The 14,157-nt window shown below is 41.3% G+C and overlaps 1 protein-coding gene across 2 annotated transcripts in view; it reads right to left on the bottom strand.

Annotated features, from left to right (window-relative positions):
* Positions 1 to 14,157, bottom strand: part of LOC116811966 (S-adenosyl-L-methionine-dependent tRNA 4-demethylwyosine synthase TYW1) — a 269,724-nt gene that overhangs the window by 47,095 nt on the left and 208,472 nt on the right. For both annotated transcript variants that reach the window (XM_032757493.2, XM_032757500.2), the window contains exon 14: positions 9,984 to 10,094. In XM_032757493.2, the coding sequence (XP_032613384.1) occupies positions 9,984 to 10,094 (111 nt within the window). The remainder of the gene's footprint in view (positions 1 to 9,983; positions 10,095 to 14,157) is intronic.

Here is a 14,157-nt window from a genome sequence, read left to right as displayed (position 1 = left end):
GCATGTCCAAGGACTTTCCAGATCTCCCTTTTCCTTCCACCAATCACTTACTAATCCGAGAATCCATCCCCTAATAAAATCACTGCCTTAAAGCCTGTACAGGAAGGCAAATTTGAGCTGGACTTATTGTCTCTTTATTAGTTGACTTGCAATAAAAGAGCTTTTTTTCCCCCTCAAAAACCCTATATCAATTAGTATTGGCTTCCAGAGCATGAGGCAGTGAGCCCCTTTTGCTCAATAACAGAGCTTAAGGTGAATAAAAAAGGCAAATAATGATATGGTTCAAGAAATCATTATGAAAGCATGGCTGAAAAACTGCTAGCCTTACCAAGTGCATAAAAAACATGAAAATGATTTATTGATAAGCATTAGTCATAAAAGTGTACTCTACATCAATTTAAATACTGCTTATGTGTGGATGACACAAACAACCATGTATGCAGTAGCTACTTCAAAGGACTTTCTTTTTAATATTTAAAAAGTTAGTTCACTGAATCACAGAGTTGTTAGATAAGATCTTGTCTTCGTGAGAACCGCTTTTGAAAATATTTTAATATTTTATTACTCAGCAAAAATAGCCATGAAATACTGAGGGGAGATTTAGTTTGGGAATGGAATGAGAGAATGCCTGCTGCGGTTCCTTATCATGACTCCACCATTCCTTATGACTCTACTATGCTTTATGGTATTTTCACATAAAAGTTCTCATTTTAGCCAGATAAAAAACCCTTTGAGGAGGCTAGGCACAGTGGCTCATGCCTGTAATCCCAGCTCTTCGGGAGGCTGAGGCGGGCAGATCACTTGAGGTCAGGAATGAGACCAGCCTTGCCAACATGGTGAAACCCTGTCTCTATTAAAAATACAAAAATTAGCCAGGTGTGGTGGCGCGTGCCTGTAATCCCACCTACTTGGGAGGCTGAGGCAGGAGAATCACTCGAACCCAGTAGGTGGAGGTTGCAGTGAGCTGAGATCGTGCCTCTGCACTCCAGCCTGGGCAACAGAGCGAGACTCTGTCTCAAAACAAAACGAAACAAAAAGCAAACAACAACAACCAACAACAACAACAACAAAACCCTCTGAGGGAAGCAGTCCTGGGTAACTTCCTGAGTCAACCACAAAGCCAGAGCCTGCACCGTGACAGAAATGCTCTGGGCAGAAAATGGTCCTGGTGACTCAGACTGGGGTCACCTCAGGGACCCCGAGCTCTCACTCAGGCGCCCAATGGCTCTGTCTGGTGTTCTCTCTGCTGCAACTGCCCCACTTCATCCTACCCTTTAATCTACTGATGGCTTGCCCTGACTTTATTCCTGAGCACAGAATCATCTAAAAAACTTTCCCTTCATATCACAGCTGTCTGCCACCTTCTCATCCACTCTCACCCTCACCCCCAACTCCATTTATCAGAAGCAGCAAGTTCTTCACCCAAAACTCTGAATAAAGAACAGTCTGAAGGAAACAGACGGGTACGGCGTGGTGATGGAAAAGCCAAGTCACTCACACCAGAATCTGCAGGCTGAAGAGTGACAAGCAGACCCCAAGAATGTTCGTGAAGAACAGGATCATTTATGCATCTTTGAGTTTGCAGTGAAAAGCATAACCCACACTTTTACAACCTGGCATGGTGGCTCATGCCTATAATCGGACACACCCCACTGCCCTAGGAGATGGGGGCTGCTATACTGTGGATATCTGAGCCATCAAACCTCATGCTGAAATGTGATCCCAAGTGTTGGGGGTGGAGCCCAATGGGAGGTGTTTGGGTCACAAGGGCAGTGTCCATCTGTCTGTCCATCTGTCTGTCTCTCTGTCCGTCCGTCTGTCTCTCTCTCTTTCTCTGCCTTCTGCCATGATTGAAAGCAGCCTGTGGCCCTCACCACAAGCAGCTGCTGGCACCATGCTTCTTGTACAGCCTGCAGAACCATGAGACAAATAAACCTCCTTTCTTTATAAATTACACAGCCTCAGGTATTCCTTTATAGCAATGCAAACAGGCTAAGACGGGGCCATAAAGTCTTCCTCACTGGCTGCTTGGAGAGTTTGCCTTGGGATTCATGGTCTGCAGGAAGAGCAGTATTTTGCTGGTTTGACTATTTGATATTCTAATTAAACCAACGGGGTGTCAAAAGACTCCTAATACTGTTTTTGTCCTGTATAGTTTGATGAGAAAAGAAATAATGACTTCATGATTTTTTTCCCCACAATATACCCCAAATACTTCATTCCTTTATCCTAAAAATGCTTCAGTAACTCCCCTTTAAACCAGCCCGAGCTTCTCGCCACAGCACAAGGCCTTCCTCACCTGCCTCTGTAGCTTGCGCTAACAATGGACCATCAGCCATTCAAGCCCCTATCTTTGGCCATATGCACAAGTAATTCTAGAGCTGGACTTCCCACTCAGCATCCTGTCTGCACGTGGCTAAACCGACCCATCATTTCTTTAACCTCCATTCAGGAACCTCTACACTATCTGACCCTGATCTTATCACATCCTGTGCAGTTATCTGTTACCAGGTAACTGGTATAACGAAGCGACAAAACTCTGAGCCTTTCAAGGGCAGGGGCTGTGCCTTGCTCTTCTTGGCACCCCAAATCAATCTATGCTAAATGAACGAAAAATCAAGTCAGACATTCTCCTACGACATTAAACTCCACAACTCTTTTCTAATCTAATACAAAATTTCATTCACATGACTCAGGAGTTTTCTACTCCGTAACAGTTATGAACCAGCTGATAAACACTGGTTAGGGACTGCTACGTACAAGAAAAACTGACAGTATTCCTCACGTTTGTGGGAGAGAGTGAGCCTATGCTAAGACAATCGTTTTGCAGGGGGCATTCTGCAAGGTTTGAGCACTACACACAGCTAGGGTGCCGACAGTAAGTAGTTTTAAATCATTTGACAACAAATAATTACTGAGCACATCCTATTCTCAAGGTGTAATGCTAGGCAGATAACACATAGACAGTATTTCATTTACAAATGGATTGTGTTACAAAAGTTTTCAGCAAGACAGATGGTTGTAACATGAAACCTTTTCATAAGCAAGCAAGCAAATAATGACAAGGAAGATTCTCAGGCTAGCAAATAAAGGCCTCTTTAAGCCTAATGAAGCTAAAATACATGCTAATTTACAAGGAATATAGCAGAAAAATATTTTACAAGACTGGTAAAGAAAGAAAAGAAATCGATACGATAAAGAAATAGCCTCTATTGATTTCATTTAAATAAATGTGCTTAATGGAAAGTGATCTAAAAACTTACTGAATCCAGGCATATATTACCCCATTGAATTCTCAAAACAAACTTATTAAAGAGATATTCTTAAGCTAATTTTAATATTGACAGAATTTAGGTTCAAGAAGGATGAATAACCTGTCCTAGGCTACACTGGCACATTTTAGGTAGGTATCAAAACTGGGCACTGCCTCTCGCCCCACATGAGACTCTAGTAAGTGCAGACTATGGGAGACACAGATCTGACACACACACATGCACACGCAGACACACACAAACACACACACCACACACATGCACATAACACAACACACACACACCGCACACACATGCACACGACACACACAACACACATACATGCACACATACAACACACACAAGTGCACACACAACACACACATGCACACACACAAAACACACGTGCACAACACACACAACACACATGCACACACACCACACACATAAACACACCACACACTCACACACGTCAGGGAGAAAAGATGCTGAGGGCATGCCTGGCCATGATGCCACTCCCGCATTTAGAGTCGCCCTTCCTGACCCAAGGGTTGTTCATGCTGCCACTTCTATGACCAAAGTTAAGATGATTTTTCCTTTGACTCACAAAAGAGAAACTGCACACAGGGTAGATAGAAAAAGGAAGGCAGAGTTTTCTAAACCCAATTCGGTTAGTGCTACAAGCAAAATGAGAAAAAGAAGTTGAATGGGGTGATACATACATGTTAGAAACCTTCCTCAAACTGGATTTAGAAATTTGTCAACAATTCAGTACAGTACTCTGCACACACAAACACATACATATGTGTTTCCATTTTAAAATCAAAGAACTCAATAACAAAAAGATAAGCAACTCAATTGAAATACAAAGGGTATGAACAGCATTGTGTCTGCATCTGCAGGGAGCTCCAGGCATATCTGTGAATCTAGGGCCAATTTGTATTACTGATTTCACATCTTGGGGGCATTTATATGACCTTGAGGTACCATAATACTAAATTTGAATTCCAAGGCCATTTGAGGGTAAGGCCCTGGAGAGACTTTTCCTTTTTACCAAGCGCACGGGTACGGAACAAGCCTTCCAAGTGTTACTGTGTCCGTGAGTAAGTTTTTCCCTAATCCATCCTTTCACTGAAGGTGAAAGGGCCTAGTCTTCTGTCCTTTAAACCCAAGTCCTGTCTACTAGGACCATGGAGTACTTCCAGAATGGTCTCTTTTCTTCTAGCTCCAAGAGTGTCTCCCTTACAGCCCTGATAGATATGTACCTTCCCAAACGTATGGTTTTCATAAAAGATTCACTTCTAAGTGTTTATCCTTAGAGAGGTTTGAGGTTATAGCCTACCATATTGCTAGTTCTTACCAAATGTTTTATGGAGAGGTCTTATTATTGTTGTTGTTATTTATTAATTTTTTTTTTTGAGACAGAGTCTTGCTCTTTTGACCAGGCTGGAGTACAGTGGCACGATCTCAGCTCACTGCAGCCTCTGCCTCCCGGGATCAAGTGATTCTCATGCCTCAGCCTCCCGAGTAGCTGGGATTATAGGCACCCGCCACCACACCCAGCTAATTTTTGTATTTTTAGTAGAGACAGGGTTTCACCATGTGGCCAGGCTGGTCTCGAACTCCTGACCTCAAGTGATCTGCCTGACTCAGCCTCCCAAAGTGCTGGGATTACAGGCATGAGCCACCAGGTCCAGCCAATAATTTTAAAAACTCCTCTATTTTAGAAAATTTTAACTTTAATCAATAAGACAACAACAACAAAAAGATGTATTTTCAGACATTCTGTAGTTTAATCCTATTGAACAGGAAAAGCATGCCTTCTCCATTTACTGATTTCATTTGTCTTTTTTTTTTTTTTTTTTTTTTTGAGATGGAGTCTCGCTCTGTCACCCAGGCTGGAGTGCAGTGGCACGATCTCGGCTCACTGCAAGCTCCACCTCCCGGGTTCACGCCATTCTCCTGCCTCAGCCTCTCCAAGTAGCTGGGACTACAGGCGCCCGCCACCACGCCCAGCTAATTTTTTTGTATTTTTAGTAGAGACGGGGTTTCACCGTGGTCTCGATCTCCTGACCTCGTGATCCGCCCGCCTCGGCCTCCCAAAGTGCTGAGATTACAAGCGTGAGCCACCGCGCCTGGCCTCATTTGTCTTTTGAATTACAAACCAATGCATGCTCATTGTAATAATCCACACAATATATAATTACAAAAAGTAAAATCAATAAACCTTTCCCTCCCCTTCTCCCAAATAGGTCACTGTTAGCAATATGACATATATCCTTCCATACTTTTCTTACATAAATACATCTGAACATACAACACTGAAAATATAATCAAGGATTTAAAATGAAAATTAAAATTAAAAAAATGGAATTGCATAACAAATATTATTCTAGAATTTGTTTTGCCTCTTAGTAGCAGTATGCTATATTCTGTAAACATCCCTTTTGCGACTACAGCATCAAAGGAAGAATCTCATTGACTTGCTGGACAAATGGCAGGTAAGTTAACAAAGCATGAGACTAACCTCCAGTGACCAAGCATTTGACATTCATTGCAGGACATTTCTCCCTGGGGTCTTTTATGAAAGATATGACATGACTGAATGTGCCTCCCTCTGATGTAACATGAACTGTTATTTATTACATTATATTTTATCATCAAAATATTTATTTTAAGCCAGGTGCGGTGGCTCACGCCTGTAATCCCAACACTTTGGGAGGCCAAGGCGGGTGGATCACCTGAGCTCAGGAGTTCAAGACCAGCCTGGGCAACATGGCAAGACCCTGTCTCTACAAAAAGTACAAAAATTGGCCAAGCGTGGTGGTGTACACCTATAATTCCAGCTATTTGGGTGGCAGAGGCATGAGAATTGCTTGAACCCGGGAGGTGGAGGTTGCAGTGAACTGAGATTGTGCCACTGCACTCCAGCCTGGGAGACAGAGTAAGACCCTGTCTCAAAAAAAAAAAAAAAAAAAAAAAAATTTAATTGTGGTTATACATTTCTCCAAGAGTTTTCAATTATAAAATCTCTCAGAGTAGGTCATTTTACTTTTATAGATTTTTGCCTATTTTCAATAAAACATTCATTTCCCAAATAGCACATTCATATAAAATTTTTCATCTCCAGAGCTTTAACAAGGTCTATCACATGGAGAGAGCTCAACAATATTGTTGAATGCAAGGACCAAATAGTAAAATGGAAATTTTGAAAGAAAACTTTGTTGTTAATAGCATCTTAGCTAGGCTGGGTGCAGTGGCTCATGTCTGTAATCCCAGCACTTTGGGAGGCTAACACAGCAGGACTGCCTGAGGCCAGGAGTTCAAGACCAGCCTGGGCAACATAGTGAGACCCCATTTCTATAAATACAAAAATGTTTTAAATTAGCCAGGCATGGTGGTGTGTGTCTGTCGTCCAGCTACTTGGGAGGCTGAGGTGGGAGGATCGCTTGAGCCCAGGAGCTGGAGGCTGCTGCGAGCCATGATTGCACCACTGCACTCCAGTCTGGGCAACCGAGCAAGACTGTCTCAGAAAAACAAAACAAAACAAAACATCTCAGCTATAGACAGAAGGCTTTATCTATTTCCTAGTGATGTTCATAGTTGGTGAACCAAATAATACCCATCAGAGAATTATACTGTTTACCAAGTAGCTGTCTTTCTTTAAAAAATAAAGTTGACTGATTTTTTTCAGATTTAAAATACCTGTTCTTTATAGAAAAACATGACTGCGAATGTAAGAAAGGAGGAGGGAGAGCCAGGGCGGGGGGGAAGAAAGGAAGGGAATGAAAAAAGGGGAGATCCAGCCAAGCTGCTTTATTATAATAGAGGTTTTACTGCAACATAATTTGAGGCAGCATTCTTTAATAGCTAAATCATAAATTAAAACACCACTAATCTCTGATGTTGGCAAGGTTTGCTTAAGCTGATACATATATTTTCAGCTGCAGTTTGTGTCTTTGCATCATTAGAACTCCTGCCAAGAGTAGCCTTTTGAAATTAAGAGCAATTTCAAGAGTGTCTTCGGCCTGACCAGAGATAAAATGTTATGTATTCAGACAGCAGTATTTCATCTGTTCCCACTTCCCCACCCCTCTAGAGTAACACCAAAAGCTAAACTCACCAAAAGACAGCTGTAAAACCTCTGATATGACACAGAGAGGGTTCAGTTTCAAAGCTATAAACGGAAATGAGCAGAGTTGGCTTTCCCAGACAGAGTACATTTTCTCATCACTTCTCTTGTCTTATGGACTCTTAGTTGCCCAAAAAAGCCATTACTTCTAATCATTATTTCTAGCCCTATCTTATCCTTGAAACTTCGAGCTTATAAAACCTATGATCTATTTAAACTTCTACTTGGATATTTAAAAGATATCTCAAATTTAACGTGGCCAACAGGGAGCTCAAAATTTCTCCCCAGATATGTCCCCTTTTCCCTCCTGGTTTCCTGTATCTCAGCAAACAGTTTCACCATCCATGCAATGGCTTAAGCCAAAAACCCAGATGCTATTCTTGATTATTTTTTCTTTCAGCCCGTACCTATAATCTAGCAAAACATTTTATTGGTTCTACTTCCAAAACGAATCCTAAACGCACCCACTGCTCTCCAACCCTAGTCCCACTGACCTTCCCCAAACCATCTCTTGCTTGGACTAACCACTCACTTCATGACTGTTGTGCCTACCCTACTGCCCTCTATAACCAAGCCATGCTGCAGCAGTGGGGTGATCTTTTAAAATCACAAATCAGATTGCATCTCTCCCCAGCTTCACGCCCTTTCCTAGTGCACCTATATTTAAAAAGCTTACCATCAAACTTAGTTTAAAATCCAATCCCCTTATCTTTGCTTGAAAGGCCTCATAAAAGCTGTCCCAGCCCACTGCTCTGATTCATCCTGTGCCACTGCCAACCTCAGCCACTCCACTAGGATAGCACAGGACCTCCATGCACTAGCGCCACCTGCCTGGAACGCCCTTACCCCAGGCTTCTGCTTACCATTTACATATCAGTTTTTAAAATGTCATCTCAGGCCCAGCACAGTGGCTCTAATCCCTGTAATCTCAGCACTTTGGGAGGCTGAGGTGGGTGGATCACTCGAGGTCAGGAGTTTGAGATCAGCCTGGCCAACATGGTGAAACCCTGTCTCTACTAAAAATAGAAAAATTAGCCAGGTGTGGTAGTGGGCAGCTGTAGCACCAGCTACTTGGGAGGCTGAGGGAGGAGAATCGCTTGAACCTGGGAGGCAGAGGTTACAGTGAGCCAAGATCGCGCCACTGCACTCCAGCCTGGGTGACAGAGCAAGACTCCATCTCAAAAAACAATAACATAACATAAAATAACATAAAATAAAATAAAATGTCATCTCAGAAAAGCTTCCCTAAAATAGTCAACCACCATATCTAGTAAAATAATATATGCATTTACCCTTTGACCCAGCAATACACTCATCAGAATCTATCCCAAAGAAACACTTGCAAAAATATGAGAGGCAAGCAGACATTATGTGACTCCTGATTGGAGTATACAAGACCACCAGTGAAATATTCCTGAAATACAAACAGACCCCCACACACAAGCACCCCTGAATTTAATCAATCTTCTCTTGATCTAACTATAGGCACCAATCCACAGGATGCACAGGAACATGCAATCAACAAAATCTAAAATATAAACATAGGGCATCAGCCAAGATGCATGATCCATTTTCTACAGCAAAGTGATTTCTAAGAGGAAAAACAAAACACATGGAAGAGGAAATTAAAATTTTTAGTTGAAAATTTTTAGGTATGAGCCCAGCACTCTGAATAACTGTTTCAAAAGAATACACATCAGCCGGGCACAGTGGCTCACACCTATAATCCCAGCACTTTGAGAGGCCGAGGCAGGAGGGTCACTTGAGGCCAGGAGTTTGAGACCAGCCTAGGCAAAACAGTGAGACTTTCTCTCTACAAAAAATAGCCAGGCATAGTGGCGTGCACCTCTAGTCCTAGCTACTCAGGAGGCTGAGGCAGGAGGACTGCTAGAGCCCAAGAGCTGGAGGCTGCAGTAAGCTACGATCACAGCACTGCACTCCAACCTGGGTGACAGAGCAAGTCCTTGTCTCAAAATAAAATAACATAAAATAACACAAGATGAAATAAAATAAAATAAGAAATAAAGTAAATAAGATAAGAGTAGATACCTTTTAGGAATATATGCTGAAATAATTCTGGGTAAATGATATAATTGTGGTGGTTTGCTTTAAAATAATATGGGCTAAGAGCAGAGAAAATGGGTAAAGGTATAACTGAAACAACTCTGGGTCATGAGTTGATCATTTTTGAAGGTGAGTGATGGGTGGATGGGAGTTCATTACACCAATCTCTCTACTTCCATATATGTCTAAAATAAAGGTTTATGTAAAAGCCAACCAATTACTCACCACCACACTATTTTATTTCTCAGCATATTCATGTCACTACATGGTTTTTAATGACTCATTTTGTGTCGACTGTCCATCCTCCCACTAAAATACTAGCTTTATAAGAGCAAGAGCTTGGTCTTCTTGACTGCTATTATCCCCAAGGCCTAGAACAATGCCAGGTTCTTGATGAATATCGATCACAAAATGAATACATCAATAAAACTCCTGGGACCTCTAGAGGTTTACAAGGTTTTAACTCCACCATGGCCAACGAAGCACCACGATTCTTTGTCACTCCACCAGGGCCACCAGAGTCAGCAGGGGCTTACCTTCACTTCGATGAAGTCAGGATTCCCCAGGGACACGAGCTGCGCGTAGGCCTGGAGCTCGTCCACGTTCCATGCTTTCACGAGCGTCAGTCTGTAGACAGTTCGTTGTTGCTAAAACAAAGGAAAAGCCAACTTCGTTGTTATCTTGGTGGACGTCATCTCTTAACCTAGAGGGTTTCTCAAGCTTTTTCAACCCAGAGAACCCAGGGCAGGTAAAACTCATCATGAACTTTTGTAAACTGAAGCTATTATTTTGAGGAAAGATGAAACAAAAATAAACACTATGATTCTAACATGCCTTATGGAAGGCACATGAGATACTGACATATTTCTTTTCTCTTCCCCACAACATTTAACGCTATGCCAGGCACCCAGAGATTTCTTGACACAGACATACTGAATTACATTTAGTAAGGAATGATAAATTGACCAAACAGTGTTAGGCTATAAAAAATTAATTTAAATACCCTCTAGGCTTTCAGGTAATAATCACCCAAGTTGTTAGTGACAAGAATTGTTAGTAAGTCCTGTCTTCTTTCCTACTCCCTCATTATTTAATGATCTCTTGGCATTTTTTGCTGGCAGAAAAGGCACATGGATGGATTGTCAATGTTGCCATTTGTGTGCCATATGACCACAAGAGGGACTGGCTTTCTTTTCTTATTTTTTTAGAGACAGGGTCTTGCTCTGTTGTCCAGGCTGGAGTGCAGTGGTGCAATCATAACTCACCACAGCCTCAATCTCCTGGACTCAAGTGATCATCCTGCCTCAGCTTCCCAAGTAGCTGGGACTATAGGCACACATCATCATGCCCGGCTAAGTTTGAAAAATTTTTTTTAGAGATGGGGGTCTTGCTATGTTATCCAAGCTGGTCTCGAACTATTGGCCTTAAGTGACCCTCATGCCTGAGGCTTCCAAAGGGCTGGGATTATAGGCGCACACCACTGAGCCAAGCTAGCTTTCTGAAAATGTAATTAGACAATAGGCATTAAAGCCTTTAAAAAGCTTACACTCTGACTTTGTAGCTCCCTTTTAGAACCCAAAACAAATGATTAAAAATTCAAAAACACTAAAAAATCTCAGGACAACATTATTAATAGTGGCTTAAGGCTAGGCGTGGTGGCTCACGCCTGTAATCCCAGCACTTTGGGAGGCCGAGGTGGGGGGATCACCTGAGGTAAGGAGTTTGAGACCAGACTGGCCAACTTGGTGAAATCCCATCTCTACTAAAAATACAAAAATTAGCCAGGCGTGGTGGCACCCACCTGTAATCCCAGCTACTTGGGAGGCTGAGGCAGTAGAATCGTCTGAACCTGGGAGGTGGAGGTTGCAGTGAGCTGAGATCACGCCACTGCACTGAGACAGAGCAAGACTCTGTCTCAAAATAAATAAATAAATAAATAGATAGATAAAAAAATAAATAAATAAATGAAGAAGAATGGCTTAAAATCTAAAGTGAGACCCACCCCTTGAGTAGGTGCAGGACCTGTGACTTGCCTATAACCAACAGACTATGGCAAAGGTGATGGGGTGTATGTGGTTCTATGTACACGATTACATGCATCTGTAGCAAATGCCTAGGTAACACTCAGGCTGCCAACCCTCAAACCACATCTTAAGTAGCAATGCTCAAAATACTTAGGAAAAAAAAAACAAAGTAAAGTAAAAGGGATGCACAAAATGATACCAATCTTATTACTTTAGTCTATGTTTGAAAACTTCCAACATTAATAAAAAAGAAGAAACACTTGATATCTTCATTGAAGAAAACTAAGAGATCTTTAATAAGGAATATTAGGCAGCCACACCAGAAATTAATGTTTTCTAAGCATATTTACTCATGTGTACTCAAAAGTTCCTTCTAAAATGCAGTATATCATGCAAGGAAAGACAGAAATCTTCCAGATTCCCTTTACATACTTATAATTCTTCCAATGCCAAAAGCTAACAAAAATAGCAGAAAACTGCAGACCAATCTCACTCATACTTACATATGTAAAAATCTTATAGAAATTTTAGCAAGTAAAATTCAGCATTTTGTTAAAAATTCCAGGAATGCAAAAACAATTCAATATTAGGCTATACAGTAATACAATTCATTATACTAGTAGTTCAACACAGAAAAACCACACGATCATCTTCATAGATACCCAAAGGTATTTGATATAGTTTAAAAGCCATCCCTGCTTTTAAAACAAAACAGAATGAGCAAATCAAACACCATTTGGTAAATTCAGTAATTAAAAAAACACATCCTTAACATTAAAAAAAAAATCCACAACATTCTCCAGTCAATAGTCAACACTATTCTTACTGGCTAAAAAAATAGAGAGGCTGGACGTGGTGGCTCACACCTGTAATCCCAGAACTTTGGGAGGCCGAGGTGGGTGGCTCATTTGGGGTCAGGAGTTCGAGGCCAGCCTGGCCAACATGGTGAAACCCCGTCTCCACTAAAAAATACAAAAGTTAGCTGGGCATGGTGGCAGGCGCCTGTAATCCCAGCTACTTGGGAGGCTGAGGCAAGAGAATTGCTTGAACCCAGGAGGCAGAGGTTGCAATGAGCCAAGATTGCGCCACTGCACTCCAGCCTAGAAAACAGAGTGAGACTCTGTCTCAAATAAATAACTAACTAAATAAATAAATAAATAAATAAATAAATGCATTTCTATTTAGTTGGACTAACAGAAGAATTTCTACTCTTTCTTAAAAAACACTTTTCTACAAGTTATAATCAAAGCAACAAGGCCAGGATAAGAATTACTGGAGAATATGTGAAAAATAATTAATTGTAAATAATATGACTGGCTTCTTGGAAACCTAAGAGAATCAACTAAAAATGAGATTAGGCCAGTTACCAAAAAAAATATATAAAAACCAACAGCTCTCCAAGCATACAGCAGTGAGTTAAATGTGAACACTGGGGCCAGAATGAATCCCAACCCATGTACTAGGTATCATTACCTCTCTGTTCTTAGTTTCTACCTGAATGTAGCATTTAGCATGTAGAGTCTAGAACCAAGCTTGGCAGCAGCGTATCATACCAAGTATTAGCTATTACATGCCAGCAATCAACAATTACAAAATTCAAGAGAAAGCATATTCCACTTATAATTATAAAATGCCTAGTGATTCAGCTGGGTGCAGTGGCTCATGCCTGTAATCCCAGCACATTGGAAGGACAAGGTGGGAGGATTATTTGAGGCCAGGAATTCGAGACCAGCCTGGGCAACATAAAGAGATCCCATCACTACAAAAAATACAATAGCTGGGCATAGATGAAGCAGGAGGATTGCTTGAGCTTGGGAGATGGAGGCTGCAGTGAGCCATGATCGCACTAACGCACTCCAGCCTGGGTGACAGAGCAAGACCCTGTCTCAAAAAAAAAAAAAAAAAATTATATATATTTATATTTATATATATATATATTTATTTATATATATATATACACATATAAATGCCTACTGATTAAATTATGAAATAGCATGCAGGACAGTGAACAAAATAAACTTTTCTAAGAGACCTAAACAAAAACTCATCTACATGGAGAGCCATGATGGATTTATAAATATAATGTAATTCCAATGAGAGTTTACAATTCATCTGAACAAATAAACTGGCAACGGTAACCATAAAAATAATAGCAGGAGTTTGCAATTACTCAGCCCTTACTATGCGCCAGCTGTTGTTATAAAGTGCTTTGTAGCTTGGCAAAGACTCCAATATTTGTCTAATCTTTACAACAAATCTCACAAAATAGATTGGATTATTAACTTCACTTTACAGATATGAAGGTGAGGCTGACAGCTGTTAAGTAAATTGCCTGAAGTTACACAGCTGGAGAGCAGCAAAGCTGGGGTGTGAACCCAAGCAGTAGTGAGGTGGGAGACTGGCAGGACTTGTTTTCTGGTCACAACCCTGCTGACCAAAACAGGTCCGGACAGGATGAAGTGAAGAAACCAGGAGGAACCAGCAGATGGCCACTAAGGTGATCCCAAGATAGCCTTCTTGTTCATTAGCATAAGACACTCCCACTAGGGCAATGACAGTTTACCAATGCCATGCAACAACCCAAAAGTTACTACCCCTTTCCTAGAAAGTTCTAAATAACACACCCCTTTATTTGCATTGGCCTGCCCCTTAATTTGCATGCAATTGAAGTACATTTATATGTGCA

The sequence above is a fragment of the Hylobates moloch genome, unplaced genomic scaffold (assembly GCF_009828535.3).
Source record: "Hylobates moloch isolate HMO894 unplaced genomic scaffold, HMol_V3 SCAFFOLD_1, whole genome shotgun sequence".
Classification (NCBI taxonomy): Eukaryota; Metazoa; Chordata; class Mammalia; order Primates; family Hylobatidae; genus Hylobates; species Hylobates moloch.
Note: the sequence above shows the minus strand (reverse complement) of the source record. Positions and strands in the feature narration are given on the sequence as shown.